We start from the raw sequence: 19,509 nt of genomic DNA, 5'->3' as shown, positions 1-19,509 counted from the left end.
ATTTGGTTCCTGGTATGATACTGGATTTTTAAAAATTCTGTCAGAAATCAGAATGTGCAGGGCATTAATTAGTAATACAGGTAGTCCCCAGATTAAGAACACCTGGGTTATAGACAGCCCATAGTTAAGAATGGAGCCTACTGTAGCAAAATTGGAGTTAAATACACAATGGTTCAAATTCATTACACAACATTATTTATACTGTATTATAGAACAATACTGTTCTGGCTTACATACAAATTTGACTTAAGGACACACCTTGGGAACGGAACCCGTTCTTAAACTGGGGACTACCTATAATTATTTTGATACAAAGCTGTATTTAAAATTCAATGGATTTAAAAGAATTAAAAGGAAACATGCTTTTCTTATTTGTTTCAGTGTTGGATTTAATGGTAGAAGCGAGAGATTTACACATTTAGAAGTTTCCAGTAGGGTTGGTTATATATGGATTGGTGGACATTGCTACAGACATCAGTTGCTAATGCATACTTGCACATTGATTGGTCTTTACTATATAATAGATTTGAAAGAAATAAGAGATAAGGGCTAAACATAATAAGTGGGAGGGACACTATGTATTTACTCTGATCCAAATGAACCACTTCCTGAGACTACGGTTCACAGTTTCAAGATGAGCTTCCTTCCTGATGTAAGGTAACAACCATAGATTGCTATAATATGTTCCAGAATTGTGGTAGAACCATCCCTCCCTCACGCCCTGGCTCCCTTCCCCTCCAATCTGTTACTTATTATATACTTCAGTGTCAGTGTTATTGGCTGGAGCTGGTATTTCTAAACTATAAGCTGTTAAGGAGCTTTTCTTTTCTCCACAAAAATTTATGTGATTTTAGAACACTGAACAATCAAGTACGAGTTGGTAGAATATCAGATTCATTTATGAAAATAATCTTCACAAAACTCAAGCCTGTTTTCATTATCTCTTCCCCCATCAGCTGCCCCCATGGAAAAGATTTAGGATAACGAGCAGGGCAGGGGCCTGCTATTTTTGCCCCTAGATTTTCTTCTTCCCCCAAAAGCTAGGCATCACCATCTGCAAGCAACTTGATTTTTAAAATATTTGTTGCAGTTTATTACGGTTACTTGTCAGCAGTCTTGGAAGGATTTTTATTCTGAAAGACTGAAGGTAAATAATAGAATAAAATATCTCCATCAGGTACACATTCAAACCAAAAGAAGACATTCTGTATGCCATTTTCCTTAACTGGCCATCTTCAGGAACTCTGACACTGGGTGAACCAAAAGGTATTATTGGGAAAACAAAGGTAAGAGATTCAGATTATAGTGAAGAGATCAGAAACTGCCAACAGATGGCCTTCTTATAAACGACAGATTCTTCATACTGATCCAATAACTCTTCTAATGAATAGGGGGTTGTTAAGTCTGCCTTTCTGGTTTATTTAAAATGGTTTTTACTGTTGCCAGGTAGAACTTTGGAGAAATACAGTTAGTGTTAGCATACGGAGCATGCTGTGTCAGACTGGGCTGTGTACGTACCACAACAAACTCTTGGTCACCCTTCAGTAAATCAGAAGCACCTGGTACTTGATGCAACTGCTCATCTCTATCACCGTGTCCTACCCCACCTCCAAATTTCTTTTCAGGAACCTAAACAGGAAACGAATGGGTAATAGTTTCAGTAACCAAATAACCTAGCCATGATTGGTTTCAGGACCCTGATATGAAGATCATAACAGCAAAGGGTAGCAATAACAAGTTCACATGATAGAATGACTTCTTTAAAGTAGGCTGAAACCAGAGATGCCTGACACCATTGCAGCCAAAAATTTTTTGACTTCAGTGGAAGTTCAAAGAACTGCAGCATCCTAGAACTTTATATATTTGGATATCTTACCTATCAGCGTCCAGTGTATGAAAGTCAGTCGCAACCAGGCAAATGTGCAGAACGCTGAATTTACATAAATGGGTTTGTTTGATTTTTACTTAATAAGCTATGTGGAAAGTTGTTGGTGAAAAAACAGGGTTTTAGACCCCCAAATCAAGACAGTTGTTAGCCTACTGCTACCACTGTGGCTGAGCATGGTGTATGGACAGAGATCCATAATTTGAATTCCTGGTTTGTTTTTGTGGCTTACACAAGCCTCTAACTTGACCCAGAGAAGTACAAGACAAGAGCAAACCATGTTCACTTTGTTGTCCTGAAATGCCAATTCGTATATTTCTAGCTTAAATTATAATTCATGCAAGCTGTGATTTTGCTTATTTATTTATTTATTTATTTATTTAATTTATTAAATTTATCCCCGCCCATCTCCCCCTAATGGGGGACTCTGGGCGGCTTACAATTCATTAAAACAATAAATAAAAATTCAATTACATAAAGCCTATATAAAACAATTACTAAAAAAGAAATAGTCTAGGAGGCTGATGGTTCAGAGCAGCAATGCCAGGACTCTAAGGGGCTAGTCAACCCCACACCTGATGTCTTCCCTCCCCACCCCAGCCCGGATGGCAGAGCCAGGTCTTCAGATCCCTCCGGAAGGCCAGGAGTGAGGGGGCCAATCTCACCTCCGGGGGCAAGATATTCCAAAGAGTGGGGGTTACAGCAGAGAAGGCCCGCCTTCTGGACCCTGCTAGGCGGAGCTCTTTTACCGAGGGGGTCCGGAGCAGGCCCGTTCTGTGTGATCAGGTGGGATGGGTTGAAATCATGGGGAAGAGGTGGTCCCTCAGGTAACCTGGTCCCATGCCATGTAGGGCTTTAAAGTGATAACCAACACCTTGAATTGGACCCAGAAGCAAACTGGTACCCAATGCAGCTCGTGGAGCAACGGTGTTATATGGGTCCTTCTTGGGGCTCCAAAAATAGCCCACGTGGCTGCATTCTGGACCAGCTGTAGCTTCTGGATACTCTTCAAGGGTTTGTGGTAGTATCCATGCTTAATCCATGAATGCAGCCAATTATTTCTTTGTATAACATATGAATCCACTTTTCATTTGAAAAGCCTTTTTTCTACTTTCCTCCCCATTTATAGTTTTTTTTTTTTTTTTAATTTCAGGTGAAACTAATAGGATACGAAGAATCATTGCCCTGGATTTCTTTGGGAGAAAAAGGAATGATGGTGGCTGCACCTCTCTTACCATTCAATAAATATCCCTATCAGTGGGCCTGGACTCTACAGCTTACTAATGCACAATAGTGACAGAACCTCGTTCTGCTGAATTTTTGTAACTGGAGAAATAAGGATAGATTTAAAATAGAAAATAATTCATGCACTGATCTTTTTTATTCCTTCTCTTAATACCTTTTGAAAAAAGTTGATGGAAGAATGCATATAGCAATCACAAAAACTGAATAGGAAAGGTAAGTAAACTGGTATTGTCCAGTGAATGCTGAGATACAGAAGTGATAGACATAACAGAAGTGTTGAAGTTTATCATCTTATGCATGGGAACAATTACACAGAAATGGAAGGTTTGGATTGCAGGTTCTCCTCTCATATCTTAAAACTGAAACTTCGGCATATTGAATCTTTGGTTTGTTAAAAATTTCAACCCCTAATCTAGCTGAAGTTAAATATAGCTATTAATACAATCTTGCTCTTGTGAAACAGAATAATCTGAATTCAGTGAAAGATGTTCCCAGGTAAGGGATTTTCAGAATTGTTTTAAAATTGCAGCTTTACCCTTTCCCCAAACAATATGCTTTTATCATAACTATTTTGACTACCTCAGTGGATTCCAGAAAAGTTAGGAAATTGTCCATTGGCACTTAGATCTTAGTCTTGAGGCGATAAAAGTGGTCTAGTATTCTTTATTTGTTCTTAGCAGTACTAAATACCAAACTATTCAAACAAAGTTATAGGATATCTCTCCAAGTGGCTTAGTTCATTATTTAAAAGACATTGGCTATTACTGCTACTTAGATTTAAATTTTTATCTAAATGTTTATAATATATATCTATACAGAACACCTCTAGTGATATTGTCTAAAACAGCTTCAATAATAATTCACATTGAGATTAGCTACTGTTGCCTTCTGTTTTACAATAGCTCTTTTATTATTTGTATTAACTGATTAATGCTAATGAGTAACTGCAGCTTTGCAAATATTTGATGTTTCACAGCGTATTCAAAGAATTGGGGATAAGCTCTAAGCAATAAATTCCTACTTCCATAAACAGTATTGACTGAGACATCATGTAATCTGTCAAAATAGTTTATTGTGATTCAGATATTTCGTAGGTCTCCAAGTAATACAAATTAAAAATATTTACAAAATGAATGTATACAGCAGTAGGCATTTATAAACAGTGTAAACATAATCTTTGCTAGAAACAATACATTTCAACTCCAAATTCTTACAGCAAGCTCAACATTGCACTTTCCAGATACCGGCAGATCCTTAGCATATATATATTCAGTAGCCCCAGTCTGAAGAACCTAAAATGTACAAAGTCATCTAGCCCACTGCTGCGCTGTTTGTTTGCTCCCCCAAGTCATCTTAAGAAAACATTTGGTGGTTAAAAAAAGAAAAGCATAATTACTCATCCACCACCAGAAATACAGTAGGAGCATGATGATCTTTCGATCAAAGCCCCTCTTAGTTTATTCAGTTGTAAAGAGAGAACTGAATGGTGATTTGGTGCCAAGAGAAATTTCAGCTAAAAGCCATTCTCATTTACCAGTGGGGAAAAATGGTGTTACGTGTACCAGAGCTGGGCTTGGTTATTTTCATTCCATCTGCCCACTGTCATGTTGTGCTCTTGGTACAACTGATCGGTCCCTGAATTGGAGAGGGATTGGAGAAAGATTAACTTACCCCAGTCTGAGAAATAGACTGGACTTGGCTTTCCCATCATACTGCCTTTGTGGTGGTCTGCACACTTGTAAAGACTGGCATTAATCTTCAGCAGCTTTCTGTTGACACGGTGTTTATTGCACAAGTTATTCAAAACTGACTGCCTCAATGCAAAGGCTTACAGCACAAATGACTATATATATTTATTTTAGTCAGGAGTAGGAATTTCAGTATAAAAACTTGGAGATGTATTTTTTAAAATGTGTTTGTTTTGCAAGGCTAATCATTCTACCGCACTCTGTTAATGAGTTTCATTATCAAAATGTATAGTCACAATAACTGGATACTAAATAGTACATTCTGTATATATTGCACAGCCGTTTACTTCTCTAGTTGCTGTGCGGTACTGAAGGCTTCATACACATTAGCAGCAAAGTTTTTCACTTGTTCCATCATCAACAAGTCCTAAAAAGAATATTCAGATCATTGATATTTGCTCTGTTTTATCATAGTACCATTTTTACTATGACAGCAAGAACTGAGATTTAATTCTTACAGTACTAGCATATCCTTTCTTATTACATCTTCACTAAAGCAGTGCAAGTACTTAGAATCACAAGTAAAATGTAATGAGATAGAAGAGATGTAAAACATTTGGGAAGGGGTGGGGATGTGTCAGAAAGATTAGGCTTTCCTCCTTTATTGCTGCTTAATTACACCTATGAGAATACAGAATAGGCTGATAAAATGCCCCACTTTAATTCTGAATATCTTAATTTGCTCATGATTTGAGATGCAATCTTTTCCTATTCATATTATTTTAATTTTGTTTTAAAATTCCTTGAAATTTAGATTCAGAAAGGTTGACATATAATTCTAAAACAAGCTAAGGCTACAGTGCTAAACACACTTACCTAGGAATAAATCCCACCAAATTAAGTCTTATTTTCAACTAGGTTTGAATAGGATTGCACTATAAGCAACAAAAAAGAGGCTTTCTTACCTGAACAAAATGGCTAGGTGTTTCACTGCAGATTGAATGGATCTGCCCATTTATTATTGGGATTATCTTGGCTAGAGGAAGACTGGCACTAGAAAAACTAGGACAGGAAGAAAATTGTAGGAAAAGTCTGTCTGCTTAATTACTTTTGCAATATACTGATATCACAGCCATCTTAAGACTACAAATATAGAATATCTGCACTATGAACATAGCAGAAACTGTCCCTATACAATGCAAGAGTGATAACCAGGTGGGAATTCAAATGAATGGATCCCAACTCTACTGTTTACATTTCTCAATTTCTGTGTGTTGAGTATACATATCATAGTTTTCTGCTGGCTGTCAGGCATATTAATTGACTGCAATGTCCCAATTCAAGTATTACCAGAAGCAGGTCCTACTAAAATCTTAAAATAAGGAAGGATGGTGTTACAACTTTCCACATTAACACAACTCTGCTCAAAGACTGTCAGCAGTGGTGTGGCTATGGAAGCATGCAGGAGCAGCCATTCATGTGTTGCTCTTCCTAGGCCGGAGGGGAAAAGGTTGGCTGTTTCTCTGAGTGCTACCTAAATCCTACCTAAATTGATAGACAGCTTACAGTAAAAACAAAATGAGAAGCATTTTTGCAAAATTTATAGCTCTCTCTAAACCTGCTTTCAAAAGTTTGAGGCAGTTATGTTTGTTCAAAGATTAGGACAGCTACTCTATGGTCCCTCCCTGATCTTCTGCACACACTTACTATGAAAACACTTTCATTAGAACCATAGTGGAAGCTGTCATGATGGGGGTCTTCCATGCATCTACTTGAAATGAATTTTCCTGAATCTTTGGGAGGATTTGCAGGGGTGTTTTGCTCTCAAATGAAATACCACTGTGAACGGTTATCACTCTGAAATGTCCTATCCCACTTTTAGTGGATAGAAAAAATGATTCAATCATTCCCTAATAACACTGGGCGTATTTTTATATTAAAATCAACTTCTGTTTTTTACCTGTTCACAGAATCAGTGTGGCATATGTCCTGTTCAGTAGGTCTGAAGAATTCTGCCATGTTATCCAGTAATCGACTAAACCCTCTATTCAAGCAAGTGCTCAAAACTCTATTAAAATCTGGGCTGGAATGAAGAAAATATTCCCTGATATTATTCATAATTCTTGGAAAAAACTGTAGTTGAATATATGAACTAACACGCTGTCTCTCTCTGTGCACAAACTGAACTTTTCACCTGCAGTTCACAAAACCTGATGGGTCATAAGCTGTACAGGCATGTTCTAGGGAATTACTGATGATACTACACTGGAGGACAGAAATTCAATTCCATCGTCCCATAGCACAAATAAAGTAAACAAATAGTAAAATGATTATTAAACACAGTTACTTATACAGAAACATCCACTTAGTTTTTGATTTATCAGCACTAACATGCCAAATAATTAAGGCAAATATTTTTTATCATCTTATTCACGTTGAGGTTTCTAACTATACACATTCCTCCTCCTCCTCCTCCTCCTCCTCCTCCATTTTATGAATCAGTCTGCTTGCTACTCAGGCAATAATAAACAAATGGTTTCAGTACCCAGATTGCAGACAAGTGGTACAGGTAGTCCCCAGGTTAAGAATGCCCAGGTTACAGACGATCCATAGTTAAGAATGGAGCCTACTGTAGCAAAATTCAAGTTAAATACACAATGATTCAAGTTAAATACACAATAGTTTGAGTTCATTACACAATACTACTTATACCATATTATACAATAATACTGTTCCGGCTTACATACAAATTTGACTTAAGGACAGGCTTTGGGAACAAAACTCAATCTTAAACTGAGGACTACCTGTATTTGTCAATTTGGTTACAATAATAATTATGGCTTGCTCCAGCAGCATCCACAGTAACTTGCCATTTTGGGTCATGCATGCAATATTGCAATAAACTTAGAAAAGGGTCAGGGCTTATGCTGCAGTGCTGCTGATGTCAGTCTGACCCCTACCCTTGTCTCCTCCCACCAATGCTGCTGATTTGCTCAAACACAGAGAAGTGGAAGTCAAAGTATATGAGGGCATGAAGAGGATGCAAGGCACAAGACTATGGCTTTATCACTTAAAGGCTCAGAAATATTGCCTATTATTTGTGTAAATGGGTCTTTCATTTGTAAAGGTTTATGGAAAAAGTACAAACCACTAACATCTTAAAAGTTGAAGATGTCCAAATTTCAATTGATTCACATTTCCATTTCTTCTCATTTAAGTATCATAAGATATTTAGCATGGACACAGATTCAAGTCCTCAAACTTTTGCTACATACCTTTCTAGCATGTCTCTTGTTTCATTAAGTAACTTAATGGTAGCAACATCTTTTTCTGTAAGCTCATTAGCCTAGAATGACAGAACATAAAGGCAACTTGAATGCTTTCACAATTCATGTAACTGATTTTATCTGCTTTGAACTCAGCCATGATTATTGCAATCCTATTCAAGAGCTGAACTGGAGTAGAGTTCACTGTCTATAGGTTATGTTGCCAATGACACTGTGACAGATGGGGAAATCATTGGCAAACTACTGCATGCCAGAGTGATATTCCCCCCATCCTAAATTGGAGGATACAGCTGCTTGAACCTTTGTTTAGTACAATTCTTACAAAAACTGAAGCCAAGTAAAAGATGTTAGATTCAAGGTCAATTTCTAAATCAATGAAAAACATCCAGAATCAACCTCCATAATTATTGTTGTTCAGATTCAGACTGATTCCCTGCTCTTAATAATATGGAAATACCTGGAAAGCCAAAGGATTCTCTTCATCCGGCATCATGTAATGACATAGCTGGGATTGCAATGCGGTTTCTTCAGATGCAAAATCTTCAGGTTGTTCAATTACCTTTCTAATTTCTCGTAGCTTCTGCTCCAAATCCAACAGGGAAAGTGCATGCTTCAGAGAAACACTGCAATGAGAAGAGTTAAACATCAACAGTATGCATTCAAACCTAGTACTTTAGGTTTTTAAAAGACCCCATTTTACCTCTCAAATACATTTTGCACAGTCTTCTTAACCACACTTATTAATTCAGTCAAACCTATGACAGAAAAGGAAGAGATACTGTACTGAAGTTCAATTCCTACTTGTTCAAACTTCATAACCTAATTTTAGGTAAAATTATTTTACAAATAACTTACCATCTCCTAGGAGGTGTTGAATACTTGATAAATATTGCTGTTGAACTTCTGGGGGAGCTAAAAGTGTCTGCAAGAAGAAAGACATTCTGTATCATTTCTGTTACCTAACAAACACTGTGTCTGCCCTGCATATCTGTGCAGTAAATCAGGACACAGAATTCTCCTTCCTTTGCCTCTTGAGTGGGTAGTAAAACTCCTAAGGTATTCTACTTCTTCAGGGACTCTGCCAACTTTGAAAGCAGAACAGAACAAATCATCTCCCCCCACTGTAAAAAGTATATCATCCGCAACAATACATTAAAGCTATCTTGGAAGCACAGCTAGAGCAAAGGCAGGCAATCCTTAGCCTTCCTGGGGCTCTTCTAGCCACTCCCCAAGATTATGCTGCCAAAATCTGGTAGCAAACTGAAGAACCATGGCACGTTTTTTCTTAACTAAACCTCTAATGTTAACCAGTTTTGTATAATGGTTTAAGGCATCAGGCTGAAAATTAGAAGATGGTGAGTTCTAGTCCTGCATAAAGCAGCTGGGTGACTTTAGGCCAGTCAATCTCTCAGCCCTAGGAAGAAGGCAATGGCAAACCATTTCTGAAAATGTTGCCAAGAAAACTGCAGGGACCTGTCAAGGCCCCTGCCAGGAGTCAATAATGGCTCAAGACACACACAAAAATCCACCCTCCAGGAGGTTTGTTTTAGTTTACAAGGAACTTTGACTTCCATTCCCCCCCGCCTTGTCCAAATGATGAAAAAGAGCTGAAAATTATGGTCAGATCTCTTTAATGGTGCCATGGCATCGCAATCACATCCTCTGCAGCCTTCAACCATCTGAAAAAGTGTTTAAGGGCAGTTCCCACATATAAGAAGGTTGATTGGTGCTAGGCTACAGGATTAACTTTTAAAGGAATTTTAAGATTAATATCCCATGCTTTTTGGTCATTCCATTTTGGAAAATTAGATCTCCATCTTGTATAATTTTATTTCAGTAATCATAAATATATTCAGCATACAGTCTGTTTCAATGAGATTCAAGCAAGCATAAAAGTATACTGGACTATTCAAAGTATGACTTCCTTTCTGAGTTTTCAACCCAGATATTTATCTATTTGAAAACAATCTACTTACTGTGCCATTTTTGCAAACTGCTGCATTGTCTAAGTAAATGTATCCACCAATAATATTTAATTGGACTCGGAGAAGGACTACAAGCATGCATGTGCTGTAAACTGCTACAATAGTTCTTGTAAAACCTTTAATAAAACAAAAATTGTTTTTTACTACTTACTATGAAATACTGAACTTATCTTCAAAAAATAACATATTTCATAAATAAAATCAAATAGCAATTGTGCTTTTTGGAGACTTAAATCAGGGCTATATTTCTAGAAATTATTTGGAGGGAAAATCTCCATTTCACATATTTTTCTTAAAAATGCTTTAAAGAACAGTGTAAATCAAAGCTAATATTCAAAGATAATCAAAGTACTAGATTTAGCTAAATAAAAGTTGTTATATCCATGGATTTATTGAAGCAAAAGATTTAAAAGAAAAAACAAGATTTTCCTTGAGAGGCAAAAATGTAGGAGACAGAGAATCTACAATTCACAAAAGCATTGCAAAAGGGAAGTTTGCAGGATTTTTACATTGTTATATACACTTTTTTCTCTCACTATTATGACCCACTCTTTCTAAGTAATTATGACAATCATTAATTTTGTTTTTACTGTTGCAATACATCCTTCTGAACGGAGTTAAATATTATATCATCATGCACACATGTTTAGGAGGGTCCTGATGTAATTGCTTCCATTGAACAGTAGCTGATGGAACAAAATTCTTTTTAAACATCACAATCAGATGTATAGTATTAGTTGAAGGAAAGAGATTTTGGGTGTGAAATAATAACTCTGAATTTGGTGCCTTGTTGAGACTGATGATATGGGCAGCCAGGCAGGAGAAGCAGGTAGCAAAGATGACACCAAAGAGGAAGCATCGTGAAGCACACCTTGAGAAATCTTGATGAAGACAAAGGTCAAGCAGAAAAGCCCAAAAATGCCCAACACAAAGAAAGGCTGAGTAAGTAAGTAAGTAAGCTCTTCTTCCAGTAGTCTTGGATGAGAGGCACCAGGAGACGGTGAGTCCTAGTCCCACCTGAGGCATGAAAGCCGGCTGGGCGACTTTGGACCAGTCACTCTCTCTCAGCCCAACTCACCTCACAGGGTGGTTGTTGTGGGGAAAACAGGAGGAGGAAGGAGTATTAGGTATGTTCACCACCTTGAGTTATTTATAAAAATAATAAAGGCAAGATAAAAAAATCTAAAAAAAAAAGGCACACTGGCCACTATGACCAGTGAGGACAAAGCTGGTTACTACACCAAAGCTGGCTACAGCTTCTAACACAATGTCCCAGGTTATAAATAGGTCACAGAGGTTGTAGCAGATGGAGTTCAAGTCCTTGTCACATCCTGGTGGTAATGATGAAGTAATGATGCTTGAGCTAAGCATGCTTTCATGGAAAGCAAAAGAAGACAAAGACATGGCAGGAGTGTCCTGGAGTGGGCAGCTACAAATAACAACAACAACAACAACGAATCATGCCCTTCATCCATGCAATGACGTTGACAAACTCTATTTACCAAGGAGCATAGGTGGGTGTAGGATGTTGCAAATACACCAGGTAGTTGAAGAAGAAAAAAGGGCATTGGAAGAATATCTGAAGGACAGTGAAGAAGATGCACTGAAGCTTACTGAATACCAAAGAGACCAACTAGCCTATAAGAAAGACCAAATGAAGAATAGAAAAGAGACATGGCAAGGCAAAGTATTATATGGCCAGTAAAAACTAAAAAAAACTAGCAGGCAAAGCAGATAACAACAACACCTGGCAATGGCTAAGAGCAGGAAAGTCAAAGAAAGAGACAGAGGGCTAATTCTGGCTGCACAAGACCAAGCCTTAAGAGCAAACGCATTTAAAGCCAGAATTTAGAAGACAGCAACAGACAGCAAGTGCTGCATCTGCAAAGGAGCTGAAGAAACAGTGGACCACCTAGTTAGCTGCTGCAAGAAGATTGCACAGACTGACTACAAACAAGGGCATGACAAAGTAGCAACAATGGTACCTTGGAATATCTGCAAGAAATACCACTTGCTTGCAAGCAAGAACTGGTGGGACCACAAAACAGACAAAGAAATAGAAAATGAAGAAGCTAAAGTGCTCTGGGACTTTAGAATTCAAGCAGACAAGCACCTGCCACACAACACCCCAGACTTAACAACTGTTGATAAGAAAGACAAAAAAGTCTGGGTAGTAGACAATGCAATCCCTGGAGACTGCAGAATAGAAGAGAAAGAACTGGAGAAAATCACAAGATACAAGTACCTGCAAATAGAAATAGAACGACTGTGGCAAAAGAAAGCAAAGATAATACCAATAGTAATAGGCACCTTGGGTGCAATCCCAAAACATCTGGAGCACCACTAGGAGACCATCAGCATTGACAAAATCACCATCAGTCAATAGCTAAAGGCAGTTTTACTTGGAACAGCTTATATCCTGCGACAATACCTTTAACACCATCAAACAACATCTGCCTATTCTAGGTCCTTGGGAAGGATTTGATAGGTGGACAAAATGTCAAATCCAGTCTAAACATCTGGCTGACTGTGCAAGCAACCATAATGGGGGCAGTCATCATGGTGGAATTATGGCAAATGTTCTTTGGCTCTTCAGGAAAGAACTGAGTGCTATGGTTTTCTCTCTCTATTTAAGAAGGCAGTTCCCTCTTTAAGTACTAGCTTTTCCTCTTTGGGCATGCAGATGATTTTTATATCTACGGAGACAGGATTATTCAGGTCTAAATGCAGCTAGCCAACACAAGCTGCCCTCCAGTTCCATTGGAGGAAACTCTTTGGGCTGTTTCCTACTCAGCCAAACTGCTATTCCAATTGTTCCTGTCAACAGTATGAAGAAAGGGAGTTAATCAATCTGAAGGATATAGAATTAGAACTTCAATTATCTTTAGTGTTGGTGAGCTGAGATTCCTTCTTAATTTTAAGTGGTACTATGTGGTGTCTCAAAATGCTGAGAGAGGCCATTTTTTAAATACACCATTACAAATAGAGGGGTTAGAATTACAGAAAATAAAATAAGGTGGAAAATAACTATGCATCTAAGGGCAGAAGCCACATATCCAGGATAGATAACAGCTGTGACCACTATGAGAAGTCAAAACTATTTCAGAAAGTTCCACTTAGCATACATATAGTAAGGCCTATTTTTGAGTAAACATACTTTCCTCATAACAAATTATAGTGTTCATTGGGACAGTGCTTGAAGCATAGGAGCCAAAAAGCTTAATTCTGAAGAAGAAGAAAAGCCTCACTCTGTGGGGCTCACAGAGCACAATGATTCATTTGACTTACTCATAATCTTCAAATCTTCCCATATTTCTAACTTATTGGCTGGCCTACGGAAAGAACAGAATAAACACATTTATAATTAATTGAGCTGGATGGAGCTCTATTTCAGTCCACATCAAACAAAAAAAGTCAAACATAAAAATATGAGGAAGACAGTATTCTGTAAATGATGGGATTTGGGGAAATGATAATAAGGAGACTGATTGCAAAGCACAGGAACTTATGCAATGATACCATTCAGCTGATGGACACTGTTCCACCAACAGAATGGATTCTCAATCCTTCCCATTTTTCTGTGCATATTGGAAAGCTACAAGAAGTTCAATTGCATAAGCACAATTGCTCATATAGCACTGGAATAAATTTGTATGTATTTGTGGTGCTGAAAAAAATACAAATGTGTAGTCCTAGGTTGCCTTGGTAATAAATATTTCAGAAGACATGTAAAAAATATTAATATAACCAGAATGAATGTCATCTATGAGTTTCATGCATCATGCAACAGCATGAAAGAGGGATTCAAACATTTTAATGGCAGAGTTTTTCTTCCCTAGTCAATACATGTTGCACCTGCTAAGATATTTTAAATCTTACATGGCTTTGTCAAGAAAATACTTTAACAGTCTACAGATTTATGTTACAGAAAATAGTTTCTCCATGCTACCCTTATGTACATGCACACTACCAAACTCTAATGGACAGGCATTCAAAACAAATATAATAGCCCACTGACAATTTATGCTTACTTGTTTTTCAGCAGGGAAGTGAGATTCTCAGAATTCAGCTGATACATCAAAGTATCTCTTAATGTTGGAAGCATTGATAGTACTATCAGTAAAAAGCAAATGACAGGAAGAATTATTGGAAGCCATAGAGCATCAACGAAGTAAAAATAATAACAGTGTAACAGTAAGGGATGGTAAGGATCTTTAGAATAGGATGTAAAGATCTTCCCTGTAACAGAATTCTAACAGTGGTAGAAATATTGGGAGAGATACTTATTTAAAATAGCCACTAGAAAACAATAAATGTAAGGATCATTGACAGTCCATCAATTTCAAAAGGAATCTACTGTGTGAAATTGCACATTACTGGTCAAAAAACACAAGTCTTCCTCAAAATGCAAAACTAAAAATATGGTTCTCTGAATCTTTTTTATTATGTTAACCTGTCCATATTAGCATAACTAACAGTGCCAATTTAATTCTCACACAGCACCAAACCAGTTTGGGCTAATCATGTTTTGTATGATAAATTGCTGTATTATGATTTATAGCCCGTTAGCAATTTAGAAATGGAAAATATATCTTACAACTATGTTTGTATTTAAGGTCGGTGCTAGCTGTGTTTTGGTAAGATGCTTGAATGAACAAACATTGTTCTGGGCATTGCTCTATCTACAGCAATTGTTTCATTAAAGAAATGGGAGTTAGATGTTAACATGAGTGCTGAAAAAAATGGGAATTTGACAGACAGTGAGCTTCAGACCTTGGTCTCTGAAAAACAAAATAGCAACTGCCTTACCTGTCATATTGCAAGTCCTCTGATTACTTTCAAAATGATACTGCCGTCTTGCTTGCGCTATATATTCTGCTGCTTCTTTTTCTTGGATTTCTTTCATTTTTTTCTGACCATATTTCCCAAGTACATAAACCCCTACAAAAGACATACATACATACAAATCACACTAAACTCTCATATGCAGAGTGCAGAAAATGAAGAATGTCATGAGATAAGAAAAATATAAGAAAACAGCCAAAATACAGTGAAAACAAGTTTACACCAACATCATATGCTTCTCCTACAGATGTTATAAAATATATCAAAACATTACTGTAGCTTCCCCATTTGCTTTGTTCAACTATAGAAGAGATTGCCCTTGATATTTAAATTTCATTAGTAGAAATTGAAAAAAAAATCCAGAATAAGTTCTCACAATAAAATTAAGTCACAAGATGAATCATAGGCTGCAAATCCCATGCATGTTCCCTACACCTCCTAACCATCTTTATAATGGCTTCCTCTCCGAGATGAAGTGAATGTTTGTGGAGCACAGGGCAATAGATGCACAAGAGATATTTATCATGTATAGATGATAAATGAGTGAAAGGAAAAGAAAGAGAGAAAAAGAAAGAGTAGTTGATTAATATTTGGTTTTGGAACTGCCTATAGTCACAATATAACTCACTACTACTTTCCCACAAGGAATATAGTTCTAACCTGTCAAAAGTTTATGTAGTTCCACATTAAATAATACTATATAAGGCTGGATATCATTCAAGGACAGGATAAACCCTATTACTGATGTAACTACAAAGTTATCACATAAAGCTTGCAGGTTATTTAAATATTGTACTGTAGGTAATTTCAAGAAATGCACCACAGACCAGCACTAAATAAGATAGCAATGAAGGCCTTGGAAAAGATATTCAGATGTCAAGATATGTCTATATCTACAATGATCAGAATCATATAGGTAACTGTATACCCTTGGACACTCCAAGGAAGCAAAAGCTGGACTCTGAAGAAGCAGAATAGAAAGCGAATTGATGCTTTTGAATGCTGGTGTTGGAAACGACTCCTGGGAATGGATAGGTTCATGAATAGCCAAGATAACAAACAAATGGATCATCAAACAAATTAACCCAGAGTTCTTGCTTGAGGCACAAATGACCAGGATCAGATTATCACACTTTGGACACATTATGCAAAGACCTAGCCCTCTAGAGAAGGCCCTAATGCTGGGAAAGGTAGAAGGAAAGAGAAGAAGAGGATGACCGGCAGCAAGTTGGATGGATTCAATTACAATGGTGATGGGTGCAACTTTTGGAAGCCGTAAAGGACCAGGTTGGGCACAGATCATCCTGGAGAAGGTCTATCTAGGTGGTCACTAAGAATCAACAACATATATTTAGTAGAGGTTTTATTTGATTATAAGCTGGGTTTCGAAGAGGCAGAGGAACTAGAGATCAAATTGCCAACATTCGCTGGATCATGGAGAAAGCACGAGAGTTCCAGAAAAACATCTACTTCTGCTTCATTGACTATGCAAAAGCCTTTGATTGTGTGGATCACAACAAACTGTGGCAAATTCTTAAAGAGATGGGGGTGCCAGACCATCTTACCTGTCTCCTGAGAAATCTGTATGCGGGGCAAGAAGCAACAGTTAGAACCAGTCACGGAACAACCGATTGGTTCAAAATAGGGAAAGGAGTACGACAAGGCTGTATACTGTCACCGTGCTTATTTAACCTATATGCAGAGTACATCATGAGAAATGCCAGGTTGGAAGAATCACAAGCCGGAATTAAGATTGCAGGGAGAATCATCAATAACCTCAGATATGCAGACGATACCACCCTAATGGCAGAAAGTGAAGAAGAACTAAAGGGCCTCTTGATGAGGGTGAAGGAGGAGAGTGCAAAAGCTGGCTTGAAACTCAACATTAAAAAAACTAAAATCATGGCATCTGGACCCATCAATTCCTGGCAAATAGAAGGGGTAGAAATGGAAGCAGTAACAGACTTCATTTATTTGGGCTCCAGGATCACCGCAGACGGAGACTGCAGCCATGAAATTAAAAGACGCTTGCTCCTTGGGAGGAAAGCTATGGCAAACCTAGATAGCATATTAAAAAGCAGAGATGTCACCTTGCCGACAAAGATCCACATAGTCAAAGCTATGGTTTTTCCAGTAGTAATGTATGGCTGTGAGAGCTGGACCATAAAGAAGGCTGCGCGCCGAAGAATTGATGCCTTTGAACTGTGGTGCTGGAGAAGACTCTTAAGAGTCCCCTGGACTGCTAGGAGGTCAAACCAGTCAATCTTAAAGGAAATCAACCCTGATTGCTCAATGGAAGGACTGATAATGAAGTTCAAGCTCAGATACTTTGGTCACCTAATGCGAAGAGAGGAGTCTTTGGAAAAGACCCTGATGCTGGGAAAGATTGAAGGCAAAAGGAGAAGAGGACGGCAGAGGATGAGATGGTTAGATAGCATCACTGAAGCAATGAGCATGAAACTGAGCAAACTCAGGGAGGCAGTGAAGGACAGGAAGGCCTGGCGCAATATGGTTCATGGGGTCACGAAGAGTCGGACACGACTTAACGACTGAACAACAACAATTGTAGATAATTACCATGGCCCTGTTTCTGTAAACCAAATATTGCAGTCAGTTGTGTTAATAGCTAACATTTTAAACTTGTAGCACTGGAAACCTTTTTAAGTACCATTCAATACACAGTGTTTTTTTACAGTATGCACTCCTGGACATACACTTTAAAATACCGAGCTACTGACAATTTGGGATATGGCTGATCAGCCTAAGAAAAATATATTTCCAGAGAAGCATTAAACAAAGAACTGCACTTGGCAACACCATGGGGTGAAGCTTCTGTGCTTGGAAAAGAGGATACTTTCTCAAGTAGGTGAGAAGACACACTTGGAACAGGAGAGAACACACGAGTCTGTTCATGCAGTTATGAACAAAGAGAGAGGTTGATCCAGAACATGTGAATTAATTAAAGAATGTGTCTGAACTTGAATCTCTTTCATCAGTAAGATCTCTGTCTCCATTGGGAGAACTTTTCAGACAGGACAAATTCTTAATGAAGCATTCCTTAACCTAGTGCCCTCCAGATGTAATGGGTATCAGTTTCCATTTCTGCTTAAGCCAAAGCAGCCAATAGTTATTCCATACCAGCAGAACACATATGAACAATTTTAATTAACGGCTCAAGCTGTGGCACCTGATTCCATCTAGAACAGCCAAAAATGATTTGAGAACAAAGGCAGGCTGATTTGTCACTTAGCACATGGGCCAGACCTGCTCAACAGCAGCTATTATCTTAGGGGTCTCCATGGAGGCCCAGGCGCATCTCTTCCATTTCGCTACAAAAGGAATCAATGGAAGCATATTTATGTTTGCACAATCCAACTAGATGTCAGCACTCTATGAACTCTTACTGTAAGGGGTCATCTTGGTTTCCTTTAATTACAAATTCCCATTCTATGAAACATATTTATGAATTCAGAATCTTCCAGTAAGAAAGGCTTTAACTCAGTTGCAAAAGCAACTGATGCCATTAACAGTGCTTAAAGACAGGTTTTGAAGTATTGCCTTTAATTCACACCTTCATCCAGGGACAGCAAACACAACTGTAGTTCTCTTTCCCCCTTTACTGTCCTATTTGTACAAAGCCCCAGAAAAAAAATCTATCAACTATCTTTCAGAACAAATGATCAATTTGAAGTTATTTTTCCTCTTTTACTAAAATAATGTTCTTGGAACTACAGCCAGATTTGCTTGGTTTGCAGCTCTATCTAAAGAGGAATTTGTTCACGTGGGTGCTAGCAAACATGATCTCAAGTAAGCATATGCTTGAATCTTCTTTTCTCCTGTTCATTATTACTTGAGTTTATTTTTTAAATTTGGTTTGTTATGACATAAATGCTACATAAATAAAATCAAACAAAAATCATCTTAGTATATCAAATAAAAACAGCAGAAATATCAGGGTATGTATGATACAGAGGAAGATAGTTTGGGAAGGAGGGAAGTATGATCAGTAGGAGGAAAGATGAGTTCCTCCCTCTCCATATATCGACTTCTCTTGCAAGATGTTGGGATTTTAACCAAGCCAATATATGCGAGCATATAGAACCAGGAAGAAAATTGATAAATTAATCAGAAGTAAGGTTGCATTCTTAGGCACCCTTCATTGGGAATAAGCCCCACTCGGCGCAAGCAAAACCAGGGAGCGAACAGGAATCGGTCCTGCAGGTAAGAGGGCGGACGCCTCCTGATCTGGGTAGGGCTGGGGCCGAAGGGGGCAGCAGCAGGAGTGCAGGGGCTTCAGATTACAAGGAAGTCGGCGCTCGGGACCAGGCAGGGCTGCCTGCTGACGTCTGTTTCGGGACTGCAAAGCGCAGCAGGCGAAGGCCCGGAAAATGCCCGGTAGGGAAACTCACCGCCCAGGAAAGCGCCCAAGAAGAAGCATTTCTTTTTGTGACGCTTCAGGAAGCCCCACACGGCCATCAGCATTGCGGCGGCGGCGGCGGCGGCGGCAGACTCTCAGGCCAGCCGCTGTTCCGCCCACCCGTCCCCGGCCCGCCGCAGGAAGCCCCGCCCCTCGC

General features: G+C 38.4%; 2 protein-coding genes across 4 annotated transcripts in view; one reads left to right on the top strand and one right to left on the bottom strand.

The window, feature by feature from the left end:
- FUCA2 (alpha-L-fucosidase 2) overlaps window positions 1–6,921 on the top strand; it is a 16,119-nt gene extending 9,198 nt beyond the window's left edge. The window contains exons 6-8 of one of the 3 annotated variants that reach the window (XR_015796340.1): window positions 1,178–1,286; window positions 3,039–3,343; window positions 6,789–6,921. Coding sequence is in view for 2 of the 3 variants with exons in the window: in XM_007422909.3 (XP_007422971.1) it covers window positions 1,178–1,286; window positions 3,039–3,179 (250 nt within the window). In the remaining variant the exon portion in view is untranslated. Of the gene's footprint in view, window positions 1–1,177; window positions 1,287–3,038; window positions 4,166–6,788 lie in introns of those variants that run through there. The other 2 variants (XM_007422909.3, XM_088141611.1) reach the window with 2 other exon arrangements.
- Window positions 5,030–19,509, bottom strand: PEX3 (peroxisomal biogenesis factor 3). Its single transcript, XM_088141625.1, has 12 exons — window positions 19,345–19,509; window positions 14,900–15,031; window positions 14,122–14,203; window positions 13,379–13,422; window positions 10,082–10,206; window positions 8,961–9,027; window positions 8,806–8,860; window positions 8,563–8,728; window positions 8,094–8,164; window positions 6,779–6,901; window positions 5,784–5,880; window positions 5,030–5,245 (listed from the first exon to the last, which is right to left on the bottom strand). The coding sequence occupies exons 1-12, from the start codon at window positions 19,415–19,417 to the stop codon at window positions 5,162–5,164; spliced, it is 1,119 nt and encodes a 372-aa protein (XP_087997751.1). The 5' UTR covers window positions 19,418–19,509; the 3' UTR covers window positions 5,030–5,161.

The sequence above is a fragment of the Python bivittatus genome, unplaced genomic scaffold, assembly GCF_059951505.1.
Source record: "Python bivittatus isolate LINGU-HERP-01145 unplaced genomic scaffold, Pbiv_v1 ctg000020_np1212, whole genome shotgun sequence".
Classification (NCBI taxonomy): Eukaryota; Metazoa; Chordata; class Lepidosauria; order Squamata; family Pythonidae; genus Python; species Python bivittatus.
The sequence above is the reverse complement of the archived record's forward strand: the minus strand, read 5'-3'. Positions and strand labels throughout refer to the sequence as shown.

What these genes read in the sequence shown, in the direction of transcription:
- PEX3 (XM_088141625.1), bottom strand. Translation starts at nt 19,417, where the DNA reads ATGCTGATGGCCGTGTGGGGCTTCCTGAAGCGTCACAAAAAGAAATGC. An exon ending in ACTTCCCTGCTGAAAAACAA is followed by an intron (nt 13,423 to 14,121) that starts GTAAGCATAAAT and finishes TTCTTTCCGTAG; the next exon opens with GCCAGCCAATAAGTTAGAAA. An exon ending in AGAATCCTTTGGCTTTCCAG is followed by an intron (nt 8,165 to 8,562) that starts GTATTTCCATAT and finishes CTGTCATTCTAG; the next exon opens with GCTAATGAGCTTACAGAAAA.